The sequence below is a fragment of the Zerene cesonia genome, chromosome Z (assembly GCF_012273895.1).
Source record: "Zerene cesonia ecotype Mississippi chromosome Z, Zerene_cesonia_1.1, whole genome shotgun sequence".
Taxonomy (NCBI): domain Eukaryota; kingdom Metazoa; phylum Arthropoda; class Insecta; order Lepidoptera; family Pieridae; genus Zerene; species Zerene cesonia.
Window position 1 is genome coordinate 7039076 of NC_052122.1, and position 26747 is coordinate 7065822.

At 32.6% G+C, this 26747-nt stretch overlaps 2 protein-coding genes across 3 annotated transcripts; both read left to right on the plus strand.

The window, feature by feature from the left end:
- The first annotated feature begins 2019 nt into the window (after positions 1-2019).
- On the plus strand, positions 2020-10546 carry LOC119835784. The gene is made up of 8 exons (XM_038360776.1): positions 2020-2029; positions 2435-2587; positions 4485-4620; positions 4905-5032; positions 5643-5768; positions 6346-6510; positions 8812-9036; positions 10425-10546. Exons 1-8 carry the CDS (start codon positions 2020-2022, stop codon positions 10544-10546), a joined length of 1065 nt encoding a protein of 354 aa, XP_038216704.1.
- A 2486-nt stretch (positions 10547-13032) lies between these two features.
- Positions 13033-25820, plus strand: LOC119835785 (band 7 protein AAEL010189). Of its 2 annotated transcripts, none has more exons than XM_038360778.1 (7): positions 13033-13124; positions 13446-13555; positions 17559-17631; positions 17856-17938; positions 19290-19549; positions 22106-22286; positions 24743-25820. In XM_038360778.1, the coding sequence occupies exons 1-7, from the start codon at positions 13103-13105 to the stop codon at positions 24839-24841; spliced, it is 828 nt and encodes a 275-aa protein (XP_038216706.1). In that variant the 5' UTR covers positions 13033-13102; the 3' UTR covers positions 24842-25820. The 2 variants fall into 2 exon arrangements, with proteins under 2 accessions (XP_038216706.1, XP_038216705.1); XM_038360777.1 differs by lacking the exon at positions 13033-13124 and adding an exon at positions 13227-13369.
- The last annotated feature ends 927 nt before the right edge of the window (positions 25821-26747 follow it).

Here is a 26747-nt window from a genome sequence, read left to right on the forward strand (position 1 = left end):
ATCTATAGCAATAATTGTTATCAGAACAAAAAATTATTAAACATTAAACTAGTTTTTACGTGGGGTCGTGCACGCTTCGTCACGAATTGTCCCAGCTAGCATCGGGAAAGTACCCACCACACCCCCACAGAAGACCGACGTGAAATAGAAGCATGCTGCTGTATTTCGTACCGGGAATAGGGGAGCCGGGGTCCTCTTTCCTTTAATTCCCTCTTCCCGGTCCATTCCTACTTTCCTTTTTCAATCCTTTCCTTATCCCTTTCCTCTTAAAAGCGGGCAGCGCATTCGCAGAGGCGATACCTCTGCGAATGTTTATAGCCGGTGGTGTTCGCTTACCACCAGGCGAACCACCAGCTCATTTGTGCACTTTTCATAAAAAAAGGATTTGTGCCTGTGTCTTCGTTCGGTGGTCTGAACAATGTCTTAAAATCTTTGAACCTTTACAATTAAATGTATTTATTAATAATACAGGACATTCAAAAAGCTTGACCGATACGAATAACCGTGATATTATACGCTTTATGTAAAATATGTATGCGCGGGTTGATTCGCATTTATCCTTTGTAGCTAATGTGTTTTCCAACACAATTTATTATTTTACCTGGCGGAGACCGCAATTAGCGGTAAAAGCCAGCGTTCCGAACTGATGACCTCGAATGCGTGCAATAAACATACAGTCAAAGAAATTGTCATCAAGTACGCATTGTCACCATCATATTATAATAGGAGAAATTTAACACCATTGTTCCCCTTCCCGTTCAAATATTATATATTGAACGCGTTACATTTGTCTCATTTCAAATTCGTGATATTTTATTGTCAAGTAAACGCACATCATGGCGCGACTTATATTCTTGTCTGTGTTTTATATTTTTCTAAATCCCTGTTATTGCATTGAGATAAATAAACATAATATAGCAGCGATTAATAGAGGGATTTTGAATTCGATCCCGAATTTAAATCGAAGTGATTTTAAAAAGGCTTTTCACGAGAGACGGATGGATTTTCGGTTCTGGACACCTGCGCAAAAGGAAAGTAGGTGTAAGTATTCTTTTATGCAATGTATGAACAAAGTAGTGTAGTGTAGTATAATCTACTACATCATCACAATTACTATTAGATACATATATGTAATCTACATACGCAAATCGCAATAAACATCAATACTAGAAACTTCGCTCAACTATTCCAATAAAAGCCTAGTGCATGTTTACGACTACGGTATTACACATAATATTAATATGTACTTAAATGAGAGCGGAATTATAAACTTTTGCAGAATACTGGGATACATGCAACCTTCTAATGCCAATTGAAAATGTCATAACAATAGCGTATAATTTCTCAATTTTTTTGCATACATAAATCCTTTCGTAAACTATTTCCATCCAATCTAAACTGCAAGAAAAAAACTTTTTAAGGGACTACTACAACTAAATACTGTTTTATAATGCCAAAACATTTCAGTACACTCCATCCACTGCGTTTAAAATGAGATAAATATATAATATGCTTCAGGACATGTGCTAATTTGATAGTGTATTAAAGACCTAATGCTACAAAATTTGATTCGAAAGAAAAAAATCAAAAACGTATCTCTAATAAGCATTTTGGTTATCGTATATCGTAGCTGTTTTTATTTTTCTTAATTTGAAATTACTAGTTACTTCCTACTAGTAATATCATAAATGCGAAAGTTTGTAAGGATGTGTGTGTGTTTGTTGCTCTTTCACGCAAAAACTACTGAACCCATTGCAATAAAATTTGGTACGTAGATAGTTGAACAACTGGAATAACATATAGGCAACTTTTCATCCCGATATTCCTACGGGATACGGACTAACGCGGTTAAAATCGTGGGGCTCAGCTAGTCCCACTGATATTATAAATGCGAAAGTTTGTAAGATTGTGTGTATGTTTGTGTCATGTGTCACGCAAAAACTACTGAACCGATTGCAATTAAATTTGGTACGTAGATAGCTGAACAACTGGAATAACATATAGGCAACTTTTACGGAGATGAAATCGCGTAGCACAGCTAGTTTTCAATTAAATTTCGAGGTAATTTGAAAAAGCGAAAGTTGTAGATCTCTTAATTACCTACAACTTTGCCCTACAAGTTTATTTTGTAGGACTTGTCGTTTTGGCGGAATTCAAGAAAAAATGTTTATTTTTATTTAAAAGCTCATACCACTTCCTGACCTCGGATCGTCGGGTTATTATTTTTCCTTTCATGTTGGCTTTATTCCTAAATCTTCTCATAGGTTGAAACCTATGCATTAAATCGTAATTTAATTGCTTTGTGTCGCTAAAAATGATTAAAATTCATGTATAACTTTATAGCTATCTAAAAATAACTATCGTTATTTGGTGGGTATTCTTTAGAAATTTTATTACATTCATTTATTAATATCGTATTTGTTTATAATTATAGTTCTATCTCTGTTCACTGTGGTGACGTTTCCGAACGGAGGGTGTTCCGGGGCCTCAGGAGACAACGGCACCTGCATGACAGCAAGGGAGTGCTCCGCCAGGGGAGGTTCAGCGAATGGTTACTGCGCCAATGGTTTTGGCTTGTGCTGCATTTGTATGTATTCTGTTCCTTGCGATGATTTTTTATTGTTCGATATGTATTCTGATATTTTACTATTTGTATTATTCTATTTTTATCTTAATTAAAGAAAAACAATATTCTGAATTTAGTGTAAATAACATTTCAGAATAATCTTATAAAATTTATAAAGTTTCAAAAAACTAAATATCACGCTTCGCTCATGAAATTATTGCTCTGTCACAAATCTTAAATAAAAACACCTTATTAGAATTAAATAAGTGGGTTAATACTCAAAATCAAGTCTAAAGGAGTCCGTGTAATACAAATATCTAGGTGAAACTAATAAAATCGAGTTAAAATAATATATTTCTTCTGCAAACATGCAGTAGAATCAAAGTCAGACTTGTTTGAATGTCAATTCCAACCTCGGAGAAATTCAAAATCCAATAAGTAAAGAGCGACATTATCAAATGTTTGTGATAATTTTGGAGGATTAATATTTGGAATTAATATTAATAATTTGGAAGTATGTTCATACTGTTGAAATTTATAAGTATTTAGCGCATTATTAGGAAGTTATTCAACGAGAAAAATTAACACCAATTTTATACCAGACTATAACCCGGATAGCAGGAAACGAAATATAACCAAACGCTTTTCATTATATTTTTATCATATTCAGACACGGAGCACAGATATATAATTTTTTTTCTGTATTATTACCTTTTTATTAAATTTAAGCGAAATCATAACTAGACACAGTTACTCAATACATTAGTAACATTTTTTTTTAGTTTTACGCCAACCCTGATCAAACGAATAGGTACATAATGTATAGATTTAATTTATTTGAAAACTGTGTATATTCGTGTCGCTCTTGTGTCATTCTTACTATTCTGCTAAATAGTAATATAGTATAATGGTAGGAAATCTATGACCTGATTGTGATAGTGTTTATATAGTATATATAGGTAGTCTAAGTAGTTGCAACACGGGTAATTAGTTCTGCAAAACACTTTATTATAACATCTGTCGGTTTTCTTAGTATGAATTAAATAGGATACCTCCTCAAACAGGTCTTTTGCATAAATCAATAATATGTAACTGAACGTAGAACCATATATATATACTTTACCATTCTGAATATAATAAACTGAACTTCTATGAAATTGAATACCGACAACTCAAATTGTGCAAACCGCACATCCACACTCCTTAGTATGAGCTTTCAATATTACATCTATATTGATTTAAAAGGTTCCATAGTTCGTAGAACTAAATGCAGTTACCGCCTTTGCATAGCAATTATTCATGATTTTCCAGAAGTTTCATAAGCTCGAACTGCGCTTAGGTACGTTTTCCCAGAAGCAACGGTTGTTTACACAATTTCCTAAGACAAGAAGCTTTATAATAATATTATTCCTTCAGTTTCTCTATATAAAATATAACCTAGTTAAATGTACTTTGCTCGCTTATATATCTTATAAATCATCGAGAGAATTTTTCTCAATACGTTCGTTTATGGTTTTTTTTTTAATACTCATTGGAAATTTCATCAAAATCGCTCCATCTTTCAGTTAGCCATAATAAGTATTTTTTATGTTAGAGCGCGCAACCGAGGTAGTTCATCTGATGGACAGCGTTCACAAACGCCCATAAACATTTACTGATGTAGAACCAAATAAAGTAAAAAGTGTTGCCCGCATCTTCTAAGCAACATGAAAATTATTGACAACGGGAATAAAGAATTGGACTGGGATGGGTGTAGAAAAGGAAACAGACCTCTCACCTGACCCTCAATCAGGGGGTGTGGTACTTTACCGGGTGCCAGTTAGTCCAATACGTGTCAAAGAATGCTCTACTAAACATTTAAAGTAACATAATTACTGCTATATAGTTAATTGAAGTAAATATACATTATATTTGCTAGTCATGACATCTTGTGGGAGTACAACTTCGGAAAACGGAACATACTTCGTGAATTCTGGGTACCCTTCACCATATGACGGCACAAGTTCCTGTGAACTTACTATCAACAAGTCGCATCCGAGCGTTTGCCAAATCAGGTAACTAACTAATCCAAGTATGTCACAATATTATTGTTCATTGGTATAGTTATGCTTTCCTTAGTAGAAGGAAAAAGGCCTACATTTATTTTATGATTTATTTTTCTTTTTAATATTGTGTGTTTAACTCTCTATCGGAATCTTAGTGGTGTTTTCTCCATTTCTTCTATTTTTTAAAAGATATACGTCACAGCACAAAAGGTATAAAACGCAAAGCGCTTCGCACTCGAATCTGGACATTCCACATTCGGAATACTCTAGCAAATTCTTTTGTTTTAATATAGATTGGACTTCGATCGTTTCACAATCGCTGGTCCAGAGAAAATGAACCACGTATGTAATCAGGACCAATTCATAGTGTCCGGTGGTAATCCGATCCCAGCCATCTGCGGGACGAATCAAGGAAATCACAGTTGAGTATATGTACAATTTTAGTTACAGAAATCTGTAAGTTTCTTTACGGAAAAAAAAATCAAATACACTGCTCAGACTCAATTTTCTATAAGTGTTGAATAAAAGTTTTAATGAAAATTAATTAATGCATTTTGTAGTAAATTTGAATACTAGATGAGATAGAGAATAAAATTAATGGATGGAAAATGACAATTAAAAAAATATTATTTCTCTTGGTGCTTCCAAATAGACGATAAGTTAAACGGTAGATCGACGATAGTTTACTGAGGCCACGAGTTACATTCGTAGAACGTTCTTTAATCTGAATTCGTAAATCGAAAAAACAGACAGAATTTTTAAATTCCGAATACGGGGATAAATTCCACGAGTTTGCTTTAGAGAAATGGATACGAATGCAAGCAATGTCAGTAAAACTAATATTTACTCTTCTTATATAGGAATTTTCATCGCAGAGAAGTTTTATGTATACATATACGTATATAATATGACATCAAACTTCTTGTCAGGAAGCATTGTTCATAGTCTTTATTTCTACTATTATTTTACCTTCATAATAAATATCCATTTCCCGATACATTAAATGAAGTCACGATACAAACTTACTTCAGTGTACGTCGACGCCGGTATAGGAACAACAAATCCGGTGAAACTGACATTTGTTACAAGTGGAAACTCGTTCGAGAGAATATGGAAGGTAAAAGTGACGCAGGTACCCTGCGATACTTTTTATAAAGGTAAATAATTTTTTTTTTTTTTGAAGAATGAAGCTTCATTTATATGACATAGCGGGCAGCTGAGCTGGTGGTTCGCCTTATGGTAAAGGATCACCACCGCCCATGAACATTCCTAGAGTAGTGCCTCTGCGGATGTGCTTTCCGCTTTTAAGGGGTAAGGGAAAAGGAAAGAATTGACGACTGGAAAGAAGGAACGGACTAGGATGGGTGAGGAAGAGGAAAAGGACACGGCGTTCCACTATTTCACGACGGTTTTCTGCGGGCGTGTGGTACTTCCCCGGTGAGAGCGGGGCCAATTCGTGCCGAAGTGTGCTCGTAATTTAAAAAATCTTTAAATATGAGAATCTTAATAAAGATTGCGAGCGTCCCTATTAAAGGATACCACAGAGTGCGCGAAAGAAAAAACTAAATAAATAATTGTCGTTTACATTTTTATTTATGGGAGAAGTAGTAATAACAAACCTAAAAATAAATTAAAATCAAATAGTATTATTATTATAATGCATTCATAAATGAATAGCCGCAAGGGTCTGAAGAGTTCCATAACTTTGGTTTCATATTTTGCGAAATGTTTAAGCGGCTGAGGGTTGTCTTCAGTATTACACTGGAGTATCCGGACAGATAAAATCCTTCAACTACGACCCTGCGTCTGGTTTGCAGCTGAGCAACCAAGATTACGGCATTTGCATCCGCATGGAAAGAAACTTCTGTGGCGTACAATATACTGCATGTCCGGACACAGGTAATAATCAGAAAAAAATAGAAAAACGAATATACCAATGCATTGTTCTTAGAGGTTGAAGCATTGCATACATATTTTCATACACTTGTAATTATGTTGTATTATGTTTTAGGATATTATATTTTCCCACAAAATTTAAGTAGAATTCTTATTCTATTGTAACTTATGTCTGACTTTATCAATTCCGTTGTTTATTTCTTCTTTTTTAATCAACGTTTCCAAAAAGAACGGCTAATATTAATATCGACTTTTTTTAACTCTGTGGAGTTTCAACCGATTGACCGACTCTTTCTATATTTGATAGAGAATTGTCTTAATTTTGATCCATTTAAAAATCTGAAGTAATCAAGTCAAATCAAATATCTTTAATTCGCTCGTAAAGGATTTATAGGGTGTAAAAGAATTATTGCATCACGTTTACTGCAATTGCAAATGGCGTGCATTTTATTACCCAATTAGAATTATAATAAGTAATTACTTAATAATTCAGTTATGCCTAAAAAACAACTAAGTATTTACATTCTCCCCAGGGATACCTCCCCGAATATAAAAGTGAGGACTACTAGGTATCGTTGGATAATTCGTTCAAAGTAGGTTGAGGTTTCAAACAAAAGTTTAAGGGCTTTGCATTTGAAAATCGTTGGAGGTAAAAGATCGAATTTAGACTTCATTTCAGTATTCCATTAAGAAAAACTTTTGCGCAATAACAATTTTAATTAATGTAAAGGTGGTTTTTAAATATTTTCGTGGTGGTAATTGGTACTTATATAAGACAAGGTGTTCCTTTTTTTTTTTTATGTCATAGCGGGCAGCTGAGCTGGTGGTTCGCCTGATGGTAAGCGATCACCACCGCCCATAAACATTCGCAGAGGTAGTTCCTCTATGAATGCGCTGCCCGCTTTTATGGGGTGAGGGAAAAGGAAAGGATTAACGACTGGAAAGAAGGAATGGACTAGGACGGGTGAGGAAAAGGAAACGGGCCTTATAATAAACTGGAAATGAAAATTTATTTCACTATGTGTGTATGTGATGAACGATTTATTTATTTTAGGATTTTTGAACTGAAATGGAAATCGTAGAGTTGATGGGAAGAAAATATATTATAACATTAATTGTACCTACCATATATTGTAACATTATTTGTAGTAATGTAGTAGTAGTTTGGAAACAACGAGGTAAAAAGAGAGATATAATTACTATATAGCTATGTATAAAACATATCATTTTACTGCGGTACCTATATTATATTTCTATGCTCGTATATTTTAAAAAGTTAATTAGGCATTTTCACCATTAATTATAAGCAACATAACATAGCACAATATGGTCTGGACGTGGTCGAGACGACTGTGATATTTTATTGAATAAAATCTATTATGTATATAAACTCTAATGTAATATCACATCAGGAAAATTATAATCGTAGAGTAAAAAAACCTACTTCGCACATCATTCTATAAATAATTTTAAATGGAATCACGACAGTATCTCATTTATTCCAGCATAAAGTTGTTGAGATCTACTAGTTTGAAACCTAACTAAGCCCCTTTGAAAGCTAGTCTTTGCCGAGAAGTAATATCTGAGGACAGATTAATAGATGTAATTTAAAAGTTTTCAAATTATCCCACCTACTGTGTTACTGAAGATTTAAATGAGATGCAAGCAAAGCAATATGATCATTTAAAAGATTGAAGTTCATGACATTTTACTGTAAACGTTCATTAAGCGGTTTACAAAAAAAAAAAAAGAGAAGGTTAAGAATTCAAGCGAATTTCCTTTTGGCTTTGTTACCCCAGATGTTTTTACTGTGTGACCGATACATTATCGTTTTTTTTATTTGAAAACTAGTCCTTCCGTATTGTCTCATTAAAATTTGATCTAGTTCTGACATTTCGAAGATGATTTAATTGTTTGTTTAAAATAATTATCTTATTTGCATTTAAAACTTTAGCGGTCATTGCTTCCCAGATTTTGTAAATTCACGTATCTCTAGTTTGATTCCGTTGTTACAGAAAACAAATATATAATAATTTGGGACTACAAGTTAATATATGTTGCACGCATGTGGACACAACCTTCAGGACTTGCGTAGATATTAGTCTTAGATTAAATAAAGGTACCTATTGACACAAAGACCACAGAGAAATAGAAAAAGAAAGTAATAAAAATATCGAAACTACCACGTCACAACGGTCTAAATTCCCAATACAACCTTGCCAAAACTAAATTGATATTGCGACGTAAGTATTAAACGTACGAACTAATACACATCAGTAAACTAATGCTTTACATACGTTACAGTCAACAATCGATCGCGGTCGTTCACCCTGAGTGGAAACAGCAACGGACCAGTTAATTCCATGATCGGATCCGGAGTGGGGCCCAATAACTGCGCCAACGATTGGTTGCTCATCCCTTGTGCAGCTAATGTGGGTAGGATCCAGCCAGCGCAAGCATTATGCACGGATAGAATTTGCGGCGGCACCTTCTCGGCTGACTTGTCTATGCAATCTGCTTCTGTACTAAGTAAGTTACTGTTAAAATCGAAGTTGCTCACCCCAGTTGCCCCCGGACGTTTATTTGCAAGATTTTACATTTTTTTTTTAAGTTATTATCCTTATTCACGAAGACAAATCGAACAAACCAATAATCAGGTTAATCCGTTCATTAATTATTTTTGTTATAAGTAAAGTAACTAACGCGACTTTCTTTTAGAGAAATGTCACTCTAACAGCTATTCTCAATGGACTTAATACAGTAGTACACGACGCAGCAAACCCTTTGGAAGAGATATCATGAATTAGAGCATGTATTTGTTACATAAATATAATACATAAATATATAACAGTATACATAAATATAATACAGAAGGGTAAAACATACATCGTCATCATCACTTATTTAGTGCACATTTTGTGTACTATTTTTATTCAGACCATATCCACCACGCTAGCAAAATACGGGTCTGAAGTCACATGTCTTCGTACTTTTGATTCTTGGACATGCCGATTACCTCACAATATATTCCTTCATCGTATCGAAACACATTCAAAACATTTATTCTTAAAAAGTTAACATGCAGTTATGTCACATCAATCATGCCATACCTACTATGATAGTAAAAGGTTTCAATATTTTAACACAATTCCAATAAATAAAGAACATGAACAATTTTGATCTAAATAAACGATACTACTCCCTAAATGCTTCTTAATTACATATGCCACACCTTTGAGTATTAGTGTATTAAATGAATTAAGGGCGGGGTAATTTCCATATCCACGTCCCACGGGATTGTTATGCTCACTCTAGTTTTGTTTCAACTTTTTCATTGTTAAAATATAGCGGCAAAGTTTAATTGGCAGTATGCATGCCATTATATATTTAACGATACTTGTTGACCGGAATAGAGAAAAACAAACGCAACGAATAACAACCTCTAGAAGCGAGATAAGCCTCTATACCGCAGAATTTCGGCCATAGCGGCATATCTCGCTTGAGTCTAGCCAACTGCAGCGGAGTTATTTTGTAATGTACAAGTATCCGAAAATTCACAAAAGCACTTCGTTGTCACGCTCATTACTTGCGTAAACTACTAGCTGAATTTCATGCATATATCTCGTTGTTAACCGACGTTGCGAAAATTGAAGGAGGATTTGACTATGTTTTTTTGGGTTAAATTCACGATACGATAACTTCGTGAGTTTTAAACCGATTGACGTTATTTTACGTTTGATAGGAAATAGGAAATTGTTGTCATCTGGAGATACGTCCCTCTCCGGGACGTCGACGACTGTTTTGTAGAAAATATTTATTTCATTCATTCGTTTACGTGAAAAGTATAGAAATTCATAATTAGTTTTCATGATGTTGCATACATATATATATATCTACATGAAGTATTTCCATTGCAGGCACAGTCAAACCATTTCATCTTTGGTTTCATACAGACAACGTAGAAGCGCCTGTGGATGTAGATAACAGAGGATTTTGCCTCAATTATGTGCAGCAACCTTGCACTAACAATGTGATTTAAATAAAGGAACTTTATAAAATCTATCTCTGGTTTTACTGTTGACCGTAATAAATCCTCTTTTGCTTTTAACATGCACTTAAAAACATTAGATGTAAAAAAAAGAACCGAAGCAGGTTACTTGTCAAGTCTAGTTACGAAATACGCTATTTAGTCACCATAGAAGGTAGTATTAAAAATCAGTGAAGTGTATGTCGGACTCGCGACACCAATAGTTCCGTACAAATAAGAAAAATCAACTGCAAGAAAAAGGATCACTCATCCAATTTATGGCCGCACCAACCGTCTCTTAACCTCTATTTTTATTATTTGTTGTCATAGCGATATTATACATACACACATCAACAAAGTCTAGGGATATTTTAAATTTTATGAAACATCTAAAAATCAGATTTTTTTTGTTAAAGTATATGGAAGAAGCTTAGCTGTTGTAGGTGCTGTTATTTTTTCTTATCCGTAGAAACTTAGATAGTAAGAATCTTGCTTTCTTTAATCATTAATAATCAGTGTTCCCGCAACAAAAAACAAAATCATCGCAATTTTTTATTTTATATTAAAAAGCTTAGAATCAGCTATATAACTTCCATTTACTGCATCAGAATCCTACATGAATTTAAATATTAGATATATCGTTATTTTATTTACGATTACATACCGTTTATGATAAATTCAACTGTCTAAACACGGCTCATGAGATACACCTTGGTGGCGGACGGATAGACAGAGAGTCAGACGAAAAACAAATGGACAGACATTTAATATGGCGGGACCACTTTTCCACTTGGGCATAGAACCCTAAAAACATGATGTAAAACACTTAAATATCCTTACACTTTTACAATGCTTTTTTAAACAAACACTCAAGCTTTGCAACTTTGGCAAAGAGCCAGTTTACAAAATAGGCTACCTTTCATTTTAGTTACATTAGAATATAGTTGCGTATTATCATCATCATCATCATTGCTAACATTATTGATACGTTTACTTGGCGTCAAAAAACAGGTCTCATGTATGTTAATATTAAAATGCATATGCATTTAATAGGTAAAACTTTAAAATTAATTATGTTTCTGTTTTCAACCGACTTCAAAAAGGAGGAGGTTATCTATTTGACTGTATGTTTTTTTGTATTTGTTACCTCGAACGGTTTTGTATCATGGATCATTTTAACGAATAAAGTAAACCGCGTTTAGATAGAAAATAAATGTAATCTTATTTTTTTTTTCGATTGACTGCTTAATACATTGTTTTGTTATATTTGAAAGTAACATATGTTTAAAAGTTATCAATATGCTTTTATTATATACATTTTGGCTTACCGTACCACCATTGGACTATCTCTTTTCCCACAAAAAACGAATCATCAAAATCGGTTCATAAACGACGAAGTTAACTGCGAACACAATGCGAATATATATTTAAACAGTGGAATCGAGTAACCCAATTACACCGAATGAAATATAATAAAGTTAAAGCGAATATAAAAAAGTGATCACTCAAGTATATAAGATATATAAAACCACAAGTTAATGTGTGGTCAAAGATTTGGAAGATACATTTTTTTCTTTCGAGATATTACGAGTAGCACACATACGGCCTCTGCAAACGACACCCGAAATAAAAGGAGTAAAACTGAAAGATTTATTATATCCATATTCGCATTTGAAACAAAAAAAGACTTTAAACAGCGTCAGTTAAATGCCAATTTGGCGCGAGCTTTTGTCTCTATACACAAAGTACGGTAAGGTCTTAAAATTTACCTAATATTATATGTCTTAACATGATAGATTAGTATAACCATATTCTGTCAAGTACCTATTGTGGAAAATTTTAGAACGAAATATAAAACACAACTAAGTATCGATATACCTAATAGACAATTAATTTTACAACAAATAAAAATGAATATTGACCACTAATGGTACACGTAGTACTTATGCTCCAAGAAAAAATTTTCCCTTGTCCCACAACAGTTTACTTGATCCTTTGTTCGAGCGTAGGAAAGATATTATCACTTGCCCAAACTCAGCGTTGGCTTGGTGAGAAGCGCTACAAATCTTCCCTCAAAGAATAAGTACGCAATTTAACCTCTCATTGTCATAAATAATTAAATCTTTTATTTGAGTAACAATCCACTTTTTCTCTAAGTGCCAGTTACAGTTAAGTTTTTCAATGTATACACAGTATCGTATTTGATAATTGATTGATATAAAAAATATCGATTAATTAACAATTGTGTCAAGCCAAGCTAGTTGAAAACAGAACATTAAGCTCTAAGTGACATTTCCTTTGATAATAATCTAGACGACTCTGTGTTCGAAAATGCACGTTTTTGTCTTATTATTTAAAATTCATTATGGAAAGAGAGTCTCCCTTTGAGCGAGCTTTTCTGAGTAGGCAGTAAAGCTGATTTTGCATAAACCACCCATACGTCCTCTGATAACGGAGGGTTTATTTAGTCTATGACGTCGCAGCCTCCTGGCAGTGATGTCCAAACTCTTGGCGCGAATGGACGTACAGTAGCCCTGCAATCTGGCGCGCTATTCCGACTCAACCACTATGGTGGTGACTGAAACGTCAAGTAAGTATACTTGCTACCATTTAGTGTCACTTCGAAATATTCTATTACAAACAGTATTTCCTCGAGCAGTCGATTCTCACATGAATTTTTTATCGGAACACACTTGTACTATACGCGTGCCAGTCGTCGATAAATAGCCTTCGGAGTGTTACGTTTATTGTTATAACTATTTATTATATTTTATCGAATGACGACGATATTGGAAATGACCAGCCGCCAGAACCTCTATCCAACGATAGCGTCTTGTATATCATTCTAATATTATTTTATTGCGAACGTTGCGTGTTTATAGAACTTTTCTAAACTTTTATAATGTTTCAGCTAATGACGACCACGATGCCGAATCGAAAACTTGCGGAAAGATCCTGGTGGTCCTATCATGGATTCTAGTCATTGTGACGATGCCTTTCTCACTTTTTATTTGTTTCAAGGTATTTATAAAATATTATTAGCTTTGCGTCATAATAAATGCATTTTTATTTGTGTTGAATAAATATTTCTTTCTTTCCTTTTCCTTCTTCTCTCTGTTATCCAATTGCAAATTGTGCTTATTTATTATTATTTATTTTCTAATATTATTGTGTTTGCATTTGCGAATTTTAATAGATATAAGAACAAAGGTTTTTGTTGTGATTTTTTCAACGGTATAGGCATTGCAGAATATTGCTCGGTTTTAGTTTCCACGATTCTTTATTGCACTTGCGCTCAGTTTACTATTTCCTGATGTCCTCGAAGCATGAATCCCTACGGAGTTGGATAATATTTTGGTAGCGTCGAGGTTTTAAAAGCCAATAGAGTCATAATATGTGCCAAATTTTATATTTATTGCGGTCGCTTTATCGTCTTATAATATCGATACTCTGGAATATCACCTTAATTCATTATAACATATTTGTAATAATGGTTTACAAGATTTGAACATAATATAGACAAAATTGATGTAAATAAGAGTAAAGGTGAGAAATTTTGAAAGAATAGAAAAAAAATTCTGTTCTTTCAAAATTTCTCATTTATCAAGCATTTCAATGCTATAAAACTAAAAATTAAATGAGTAAAATTGTTTTATGTAACAAAATCTTTGTATACTTTACAATAGCCGCAAACAATCGGGTTTTTTATTTTTGTCTTAATAACATTGGGACAATTTATAAAAATTTGAATGAATAAAAAATAATAATAATCCGCGAGAATCAAACCGGCGCCCTTCGCATTAACGTAAGTCTCAGGCTACCCACGAACTGGAAAAATGCATTTATATTATACCTAATAATAATAATCTTAATACATTATTATATGACCTATGAAAGCAAAAATTCAATTACAGAAAAAGATACACTTGTATTTTGTTGTTAATCGGTGGGCAAGTTAATTTTGATTATTTAACATTCTATATGAAACAATTATCACATTCTTTACTACTGAAATTAATTAAAATTCACTTGATAATTCCTTTTTAACGATCTTTTAAAGAGAAGCGAAAAATCTAAGGTGAGACAAATTTACTGACTAGGCATTTACTCTTCTTGACGGTAACAATCTGATAAAAGTACTCGATTAATAGATTGTGTATTAAAATTATAACAGTTAATGTTGAAATTCCAATATTGCTCTTAGCTAGTCATATTAAATAAAATAACTTGATTGTTTAGACGTTAAAAATTTTTAAAAGATCCTCTAGCGATTTTATTTATTTGAATGTTTGTATATTTATACGTAGTGTAGGTATACTTTTACCACGAGACATTAAAATTTACAAACTTACAAATATTTTCCTAATTGCCCATTACAATACTGAAAATATATAAAAAAACATGTATTGTATTAATAAGGTACAGTATTTTAGATGCAAATAAATTGCAAGTTAAATTATAGCAAAATCTAAATTGCTTGCTTCCTTTTCTACTAGCATTAAGTAGAAGATGCTTTATCTAAAATCTAACATCATGATTAAGATATAAAAGTGTATAAGAATAGGCGCTCGTCTGAAACCACATTAGCAATTTTGATTGGCATTTTATAACGTCATACGCTTGGCGAATTTTGTAAGAATAAGACAAAAAAAATATCACTTAGTAAGCGTATTTTAAATACTTACAATTAGCTACAAATTTTTGGTGAAAAATGGTATATGGACATTTTAAAATTACAAAAAGTGCATCGATTGACCTCAAAGATCGACGATACATCTATAACCCTTTCATTAAAAGATCTATAATAATTTATAAATTTTTTACTCATATCTTAAACATACAACCATCTTCCTTAGCTAATAAGACCTTTTGACTACAAAACTCAGTCAAAAGCGTTTTTACCTTAGGGTACGTATCGGTCCGAATCACTTTACGCGAATTTTTGTTGTCAAGAGTGGCTTTAAGTTACAATGAGTTTAGTCTGTAACATATATAATGTGAATTATTATGAAAGTACTTAGACGTATGTAATATAACGTCTTTATGATTATAAAATAAAAGAGTTGTACACAACAGTAATATATAGCTAATCAATATTTGCTATTCCACCTGTATTTCGATATATCATTATTTACATCAGCATTATTCCATGAACTTCATAAATAAGAGCATTCTTCACAGAAAACTGTTCGACAGTTTATGTGTTATGAATAACATTTCATGTTCGTGTCCCCGCATATATTTTATCATTTCAATCCTTCAATCGGATTTAAAGGATGAAACATTTTTAAGAGCTTTAAAACCTTTCACGTTTACCGTCGCATGCAACTGTATTGAGTGGGAGATCGCAAAGGGATTCCGTTTACATCCATATTTCATTCTTTCAATGCAAAATTTCTATATACATTGAAAAATTCACTCAATGGGATTTGTACAATCCCTGCATTCGAAAGCGGCAAAGCATTGTGAACATGAACACCTGTTCCTATTTCCATACTTATTCCTCATTCTAAAATGAAGAGCGATATTACGTTATACAATATTATTTAACAGCAAATCATACAGCGGTGACACTTAGTTGCTTTATGCAACGAGACGTTATCACAATTATATTCTAACTAGGTTGGAGGTTTCCTCGCAATGCCTTTGACACAAGCTTCGATCTTACCTCTTAATGCAACAAAATTGAAGAGCCAAGTTGCTTTTGCGGGAAATACATAATTACGCTTTCAATGTAATTATTGCGCGATATTTATGTTTACCATAATAATTTTATAAATGCGAGTTCTTTTATTTTTTGTAATTAATTACCAAGAGGCACAAAATATTTTCTCGCAAAAAGAAGCCCGATAACAAGCTGAAAACCCATCAAAGACACTTTTTCTATCGGTTTTTGATAAGACAAAAATAAAGTCTTTCAGATACGACATAATCTTACACCAAAAATGATTACATCTTAAATAGAATTCTGTAACAACTTGCTCGAGGCTTTATTATTATTTATTGACCTTATGTACTCTTGAGACTTGCGAAGTACCGACATGAAACTAGAAAATATCATATTTCTAGGTTTACACCTACGTGCAAGAAATCCAGCTGTTTTATGTGAATATCAGGTTAAAGCAAACGCGGATAAAGCAAAAGCTATATTTAACTCTGTTAGATTAGTTCTCAGTAATAACATTGAAGTCTTAAGATGTTGGTTTATTTTATATTATCAATTGATGTCGCAATTTAATGATATGACGAGGATTTCATATAGTGTAATTTGACCAATAATACGGTATTCAAATGAAAATAACGCCTCATTTTCTTAAACAAGAAAAGGTTAGTTATAATTTTTGGACATGGTTATTCGTTTGTGCGGTATTTGCCAATTGGCTAATAGTATATTAAGTTCAATTTTCCATGAGATCAAAATTCCCATATTTTCCTAATAACCATGTACCCTCAATGCGTCCTATACGTGTCACACCGTCAATGGACACAAGCAAAAGAACGCTACGATAAAAGAAACCGATCAGAAGTACCTAACGCTCCTCTTATTATGTCTATGAAGGTATATAAATACATATTAAGATATGATATATGGTTAATCAAATTTATCATTTTATTGAGACTTAAAATTTACACTACGTACATCCCGCCTTCAGTTGAGCTCTAAAACCAGAAAAAAATTTCATTCCGTGATAAATTATTTTCATCCAACCAGCTACTTTCGCGCCGTACTTAACTATAACTTCCGATCATATAAATTTATGCAATTTCTATAAAAATCCTCGCCATATATCAGAGAAATTTGCAGAAAATTTTAATATTATAAATCGAATCAATTAACTCGGTAAATATGAACTCTGTGAAAATCAATTTGAAATCAGTCTTCACACAGTTATGCGGGGGAGGAAAAAGGCATTATTTCATAATATTTTTTGAACTAAAGACTTCCTTTGGCTTGATTTTTAAGCCTTCTTAGCCTTTGAAAGCGGTTGAAAGAAACAAAAACTGAAATTGTGATAATTTTTAGGTTGTTCAAGAGTACGAAAGAGCTGTAATTTTTCGTTTAGGCCGTCTGCTTACTGGAGGTGCTAAGGGCCCAGGTAAGTAATATTCCGTTATAGTAGCTTTACTGCGTATTACCATGGCCTATTAGAAAAAGATAATTTAATGATTCTTTTTTTAATTTGAAAGTTGGTGCTTTCCGTGGGCCCCATTAAAATTTGATCTAGCTTTGACAATGTGAAGGTAGTTTAGTTTAGTGTTATAAATATTTATTTAACCATTAATTTAACTATCCAATCAATATATAATCTCTATCCAACAGGAATATTCTTTATATTACCATGTATTGATTCTTACGCAAGAGTCGACCTGCGCACGAGGACGTATGACGTACCACCTCAGGAGGTAGGTTTATTTGTGGATATACCTACAATGTAAGTTTTATATGAAATATATCCTATGTTTTAGGATATATTTCTGAAAATATAAATAGGTATAAAACTTACATATCTAAACATTAATCCATTTTATCTCATACATTTAAATCTCATTTTCATTTTTAATAATATTATGTCCTCGTATAATGTCACAAATCGTTAATATAGCCATGAAAAATAATCAAAATTCAACAAGCAATAACGATTAAAATATTTTTTTATGATAACCCATATAATTTAGTATAAGGCAATTACGCAATTGTAAAATTGCAATCGTTGCAATTGATTGAAATTAATACAAATGAAAGAGATACATTTTCATATAGCTAACTAGCCTATAATTAAATTGCCATTACCAGTTGCCTTCTTAAATGTTTAATCGACTTCAAATACTATAAATTTCAGCTTCAAACATACCATTAAAATCTATAAATACACCACAATGCACAGGTACCATCAGTTCCGTTTGACATTAATGATAGGTTTATAAAATTCTGTATTCGTTTCACAATTTCCTTGTCAGGCTCTAATGGCCTCAGTATATTATGCTCTATATAGAATATGCCAGCTGCTAACGTATGCATCTGAATATTCACTTTTATGTAAAAATACCTATTATGCTGGGACTTTAAAAATTCTTCGCTCTGCAAATACAATATAAATCAATTTTAACAAGGTTTTTTCTAGCCCAGCAACCAATACTCTCTCGATGAGTAAATAAACTGGAAAAATTCATTTAAAACGAGCGAATTTACTGCTCTTTCAGCAAAACCTAGTTCATAAATTTATTCACAGACAAAATATTTTTCGCTTCAGCTAAACATCGATACGAATACTATTATGATATTTAGCTTGCCTATTCGCATTTAAACCATATTATGTGTTCTAAATACAGATGAATAGTTTCATTAGTAGATACTAGGGAGAACAATTTAGGTGGAATATCATAACTACGCGGTGTCGTAATAGCAAATTTATCTCCAGTTTCAACTCAATTGCACACAGCGATAAACATTCTTTCCTCCTTCCGGATTTATGGGTGTATTATCGTATTGTCTTAATCATTGTTACATCACGACCTCAATCAGTGACGATGACGCCGATCAAATACATGAGTATAATTTATTATTGTTTCGTGTTTATATGTGTATTGTCAACTACATATAGAAGATTTTCGAATTCTGAAATACATAATTATCCACAACATTTATAGTAAAATCAAAAGTAATTCTTATTTTTTTTTATTTAATCAATTAATTTACTATTGTCACAAAGAAAATACACCATTATATTATAAGGTCCTCTACCAACCACAACAGGTCCTAACCAAGGACTCCGTGACTGTGTCAGTGGACGCTGTTGTGTACTACCGTGTACACAACGCCACTATTTCCATCGCTAATGTGGAGAACGCTCACCACTCCACCCGACTCTTGGCCCAAACTACTCTGCGCAATACTATGGGAACCCGCCCCTTGCACGAGATTCTCAGCGAACGAGAAACCATTTCTGGCAACATGCAGCTGTCTTTGGATGAAGCGACCGAGGCCTGGGGTATCAAGGTGGAGCGAGTTGAAATGTACGTACATGCTAACTACTTCTACTGTACGAATATTAACATCAAATGTTTAATTTTTATGTAAATATCAATGGATAGCTCTGTCTTAATGATTTCATTTAGATATTTACATTTTTTCATGTCATATTGAAATGTATCTTATTAAGCTATTAGAATTTTTGCGTCAATATGATTAAAAAATGTGTTTGTTTGATATTGACATTATATGAAGAATATCAAAATTTGAACAAAAGAATATATTTAATACCACTTTGAGTTATCAATAGTAGACAAAGAACAATTAAGTATTGTAGAAATTCACGTTCAACGTTAGAACAGAAGCTTCCTCACAACGTGTTATTTTCGAATCAATAATTGTCATTTGTCGGAAAACTAGGCTAATAACATAGAAGGATTTTCATAATACGTCACATACTTTTATGTAATTTCGTTTTTTTGTAGGTTACTAAAAGTTATTGGTTACACGTCAATAAGTTAACTTTGATAACGGAGAATTGTTATGAAATTATATTAATTAAGTACCTATTTATAATAAAATATAAAATAACGAACAATTTTTTTACTAAGCAGATACATCATATTTGATATGAAATACTCCAAAGTAAATTTGTTTTATAAATGTTTAATTGTTCGTAAAACTAAGCTGATAGATAATATTTAACAAATACACATATTTATAGGCACTCACTAATTTGAATGTCCAATTAATCGTCCTGACACAAACATAAAAGTTTGTAATACAATGTTTCGTGCAAATCAATACTCATAAAGTAAAAACATAACGAACTTATTGTTTAGATATTGGGTCAACTCAATTTACATTCAGAAATAAAATAGTTTTAGTTCACTGTTTGATGAAAGCTTATTCTGTAACTTACGCTGTCTTTGAGTACTGATATTAGATGGAAACATTTATTAATATTATTTTCTTAACAATAATTATATCGCTCATCAATTAATGAAGTTTCATAACAGTCGAATTTGGGGAAAATTATGTAAAATGTAACGTAATTTTACTCGAACTCAAATATTTTGTATTTTTTATTGTAGTACGCTATTGTTTTGTTCGTATTAATTAGTGAGCAACTTCTCTTCAATTTGTTAAGCAGCTGCCAATTCAAATGCTATCTAACTTAATGTTCAAAGTGTATCCTTGTCATAACTTTAGTATATTTGACAGAATTAGACCTCAGGGTCAGGGCTCAGTTATTGGGCGATGTATATTGTCAAAACGATTCGTATTTAATACTAGTTAAAAGATTTGTTGTATCGAATCGATAAAATTGTGGAATGGACTTACTTCAGAAGTTCTTCCACTTTAAACCCCATTCCAATCTCGCTTGTTTAAATATGAATGCCCAGCAAAACAGGACAAGTGTCGTTGATGGGCTTCCAAGTAATCTGTTTGATTTTAATACTTATCTGATCATTTTGTTTATTTTAATGACATAATATAAATAGTATTAAATATCAATAGGCTTCCAAGTATTATATTATAATAATGCATAGTATGATTCTTTACTAATAAACTGTAACTAATTCTCTACCCGTAAAACAGAGGTTATTGACCAGGTCGCATAGAGAACGAAACTTTTATATTTGAAGCAAAATATAATGACTAAAGCTGGCCGAGTGGCTTCATGCTCCAAGAGTTGCTTTGTAACAATTAATGTATAGCAAAGAAATAAGATTAGATGCATTATATTTTTATAATACGTATACTATAATATTATATTACTTTCGTAAAATGTCCTCTGTCAAAGTACAATACCCTATATTCTAGTTTCATAACAAATGGAAATCATTCATTTCCCGGGACGCTCAGTTGACCTAAATCGAAAAACTGTGTTGCACTATATTATGATATATGGTATTGTTTCACAATTTTTTCGTAAAATCTTTTGTGAGGTAATAGTTTGACAGGTCATACAAGAATTGTTAGTAGATGCATCATTTTAACCTAACACTTTTGATGGCTTATTTAATGTGTTTAGGAAAGTTTACTTGTTGCCTCTGTGTGCGCAGAGTATACAAACAACGTAATGATATCTCGTAGAGGTATATAAAGTAAATTGGATGCACCTACCTGCGAGGATTAATCAATGCTTTTATGCAGAATGCGTAATGCGGCTACTCTAATTACAATGCAGACTGAGGTGTAGCGGCTTGTGCCAGCATCATTAAAACAGACATCTTAGAATAATAATTATTTGAGGCACTAGCAGAAGCAGCCCCTCAACGTTTTCTTGAGATGTTATCATTTTGGACAACAATTTTATACCAGTTCTATCTTTATATTTGAAATAAAATCTAATACGTATGAGTTACAAATAAACTTCATTTATTTCAGTACATAAATCAGAATATAATATATGTTTACGTAGTACATTTATTTATTCATATCTTATATTTTGTATTACGATTCATTTTGTAGAAATAAATAAAAATTACACTGTTATGTTACTTTTTACTCTTATCTATGTTGAAATCAGTGCTTTTTTTTCCTTTTATTAAGATCTCTACTGTCCGTTGATCACACGTTAGTAATAATTATAGCAAGGACGTTCGCCTGCCCGTGCAACTGCAACGTGCCATGGCTGCAGAGGCTGAGGCAGCTCGGGAGGCTCGTGCCAAAGTTATTGCAGCTGAGGGTGAGCAGAAGGCATCAAGGGCGCTACGCGAAGCCTCCGAGGTCATTGGCGACAGTCCTGCTGCACTTCAACTGCGTTACTTGCAGGTAACATAGGCGTAGCATAAACGGGACTATAAGGCAAAACTTTACTTTGTCCTAACTAGTGAATATGTAACGCTACTTGGGGATTTGATCTTTAGGGATAGACATGTGCCATTCCGGACTTTTTCCTTATTTTGTCATATCTCAAAATCTATAAGCAGCCTGTTCGCGTTTAGTTTTTTTTTTATGTCATAGTCGGCAATGGAGCTGGTGGGTCGCCTGATAGTAAGCGCTACCACCGCCCATGAACGTTTGGAGAGGTGTATGTTCGATTGCAGACTTTACGCCTCTTCAAATGGATTACTGACTGCCAATTGGAAAGAGATTAGGAAAGGATTGAAAAGAGGAATAAAGGAAAAACCTGGGAAGGGTACGGAAGAGGATATGGGTCTCCGGCTCCCCCACTCATCCAACGAAACACAGCAGTATGCTATTTCAAGCCGGTCTTACATGTATCATCAATGACCATCATGATGATTACAATTATATTAAAAGACAGAAAGAATGAAAATATGTAACTCAACACACATAGAAACACCTTAATTCATAATAAAACAAACAACGGCATCAAAAATACATTGGATAAAAAGTATATGCATTAATTAATTATACTATATTGCGTGGATGTGGCTTGGGGCGCTAGGTAAAGAATATTACTCAGGACACCTTGTTTTTTTGTATGGGGAAATATTGCACAGGTACCCATGGTCCCCGGGAAAACGAGCTGTGGGTTATTTTAAATTCCTACCGAATAAAATTCCACTGAATTCAGTCGAACCGCTTAAGTGAAGAGGCCACGGGAGCTGTTTACCAATTAGGACACCTGAGACATAATTGTTCACTATTTCAGGGTCACCCTACTAACATGTGACTTCAAGCAACTGTCTACACGATGTTATATTATTTTTTTTGTCTGCCTGTTTCATTGCGATTGTCGAATTATAACTTGATTATTTACTTAAAGATATTGTGTTAATAACAATGTGGTCTCATAATGAAAGGAAACGAGAGGAAATAACAATTTGCAAATATACTTTCATTAAAAAGCTGTTAAAATTGTACACCATTCATTAGCTCTAATACTCTGCACCATTTAATGAATGATTACTTTTAAATCCATTCATTACTACTATCAATATATGCAGCTGAAGAGTTTATTTGTTTGATAGGCCATCAAACAAACTCTTCAGCTAATCTAAGCTTTAAAGCAACCAGTGGTCCGGATTAAGTGAAATTTGGTACAGAGATAGTTTGAGACCCACGGATTATTTCACGGGAACGAGAAGTATACGGGTTTAAATCTGGAATTGTCTATCTTTTCCTTTGACTGCAAGGGCAAAAGCCACAAATAACATTTAACTATACTAGTAGTATATAATTAAGTTCGTTACAGAATAAATTGTCTATATTTAAGACGAAATGTGGAAACAGTTTTTGTCTCCTTTTTATTGTTATTTTCTCACAGTTTGTTTGGGTTTTGATGCAAAAATTGTTCAACTGGTGTCTAATTCGTGTAATATAATATATAATTCCATCGAAAACGAATATATATACATTTATAGCATCAGAGCCAGTCAATATGTCAGCTAATGTAAATAACTATTATAATAAACGATAGAATTAGATACCATTCAGACAGTTAATTAAATGGCGGTCATAAATAAAGAGACTAGGGTAGCTAATTTAACCAGTTTACGGGGACATATCCCTACGTACCCAATAACGACTGTGGAGGAAGCAATATGGGATCATCTTTGACCAATCTACTCGACAGCCCTTTCGGTAAGGCCCTGATGAATGGCCTTATCGGGAAGTTGTATAAAAAGAGAAATGTGGTTATTTATTTCAAAAAGAGGTTGCTACGCAAATTATTTTACATACATTACATAGGTATGTCAAATGCAGGTATCATAAATCGCCATTTCGTATAACACCCGTGTGAGTAAATGTCACTTGAATAAACCAATGTTATACTATTTCCAGCAAATTGTTTTTGACCTTTAGTTCATGTTGTTATCGTGGGAGTCGAGAATAGGTACTTCAAGGGATAATGATGACGCTAATAGAGGGAGTGTTGCTTTACTCTAAGCGAAGAATATCGTATTTATATAATACTAGCTGTTCGCCCCGGCTTCGCCCGTGGTACATATATAGTCTATGTTACTCGTAGATAACGTAGCTTTCGAATGGTGAAAGATTTTTTAAAATCGGTCCAGTAGTTTTTGAGCCTATTCATGACAACCAAACAAACAAAGTTTTCCTCTTTATAATATTAGTGTAGATTATGCATATTTGTGTATACTTATGTATAGTACTATGTTATTTATATGTTTTTACCAACGAAACCTAATACATTTTACAAGTTACCTACCTACTGTCCTGTCTCGAGAATATGTGAATAATGAACCCATTTATTAACTTGCACGGTTTTAACTTCAAACAATTTTTTTTTTTTTCAGACTCTGAATACAATCTCAGCTGAGAAGAATTCAACAATTGTATTCCCGCTGCCAATTGATCTCCTCACATACTTTATAAAAGCCAAGGAAGAATCTTAAACGACGACATGGCCAAGAAATGATGATGACACATGAATAATGAATTAATTATATCATAACTGATTGCAGATAATTCTCTATCAGAATTACTTAAAACTAATCGAAAATAGATGTAATCACTTATATAATAACACAAAAAATTGTGTTGCAAATCATCAAAGGATGACAAAATAAAATACAAAAAAAAATCTAGTCAAAATATCTATTTACTATTATGCACTTAAAGATATATTTGTCGTTGAAATATGCTTAAAAATATATTAAGAAGTTGAATATTACAAAGTTTAAAGTTGCAACGTTAATATAAGAAAATCTATATTGTAGTGACTTTGTGCAAATTATATTTGAGTAGAAAATATATATTTACATATCAACTAGTAATCTAAATGTTGTTAAACTTAGAAACATAGGCGCTTGATATATTGATAATAACATTGATAATTATTGTATACTTTTTAAAATTTTATCCTTATTACGTGTCGTTATAGCAAGATAGTGCACTATGCGAGGTTTAAATTACTATTTAGATACCTATTTACATGTTTTGATGTTTAATTGATAACACGTATGTACTGAATGTTTAGCATTTCTGTCTATATAACCGTAGCTCCAAATTCGTCTACTTATGTAATGCGATCTAAGAAGCTTAGTAGTAGAGATGGTACTCAATCTAAACATACTAATTGTCTATTTATTATTCGATAAATTGTTAAGTAATTATTATTGATGACGTAAAAATAATAAAAAAAAAGTTAATTTCGAATATTAGGTATATTCGCAGATGTTTGTAATAGAAATAGATTGTGGATTTTAATATCATAGACTATTTATTTATTATAATTGTAATAAGTATCTATTATACAATTATATGCATTTTAATAGTAGGTAGGTATTCATAATTATTAAGAATAGTTGAAATACATTATTTTAGTTGTTACATCAGTGGTTTGAGCCCACCACTGCTTGTAAACACTAAGTTTAATATATGTAATTTTGGTGTCTATTTATGGAAATATATAATTATAATGCATTCCTGTTTTTCGTATTATTCATATTAATTAACACTTTACGATAAAAATTCAAACACAAATCTAAAGTAATTATAAGAAAATAATTATACACAGTATCTACACACTGCATTTTATAAACAATCTATATCATGGATATATGTTAAAATCACAATAAACTTTTCGCATGCTATTTTTAGTATTTCATTGGTTATATAATATTAAGTAGTTAATAATTCACCGTTTACTGATTGCTTTTCTATTTAAGCGATGTAGGTATAGGTTACCAAGTGCGTACACCGAGTCAGCTTTATCTTTTTGAATAAGATACAGACCAGATTTGTAATGTTGTTAATGGAAAAAGTTCTTGGGTTAGGTACCTACGTCGATTGACACTGGTGTAAGTACTAGTTAGTATTATGTTATCTCTGATGTAAGGAATATGTCTTAGCTCCTTTTTGCTTTTTGAGGTTTATACCTACTTTATAAATGCGACTTAAGTCCGTGCTCCTTTTGAGGACAGTACGAATCTTAAGGACGCATATTTATGTTATTTGCAAAATATGAGTATCTAATAAAGAGTTCTGTTTGCAGATAATACATAATACAGACATGACCCAAGAATTGACGAAGGAAATCAATAATTAGATAGGTTTACAGGTAATAAATTAATAAAAAAATTAAGACGAAACACATAGATAGTGTTGAATTTATGAACTTGAAAAGAGGTTTATATATATCTATTAATATATCTTTGGTTAACATTAGATAAGGAACTTCATTGAGTAGCCCATGCTAACAGCGTCGCTTCTAAACTCGGTTCAGTTGCATTTAATGCATTATGCAGTACGAATAAATTGACCTTTCTCCGATGTAGACCAACTAAATTAGTTGACTTT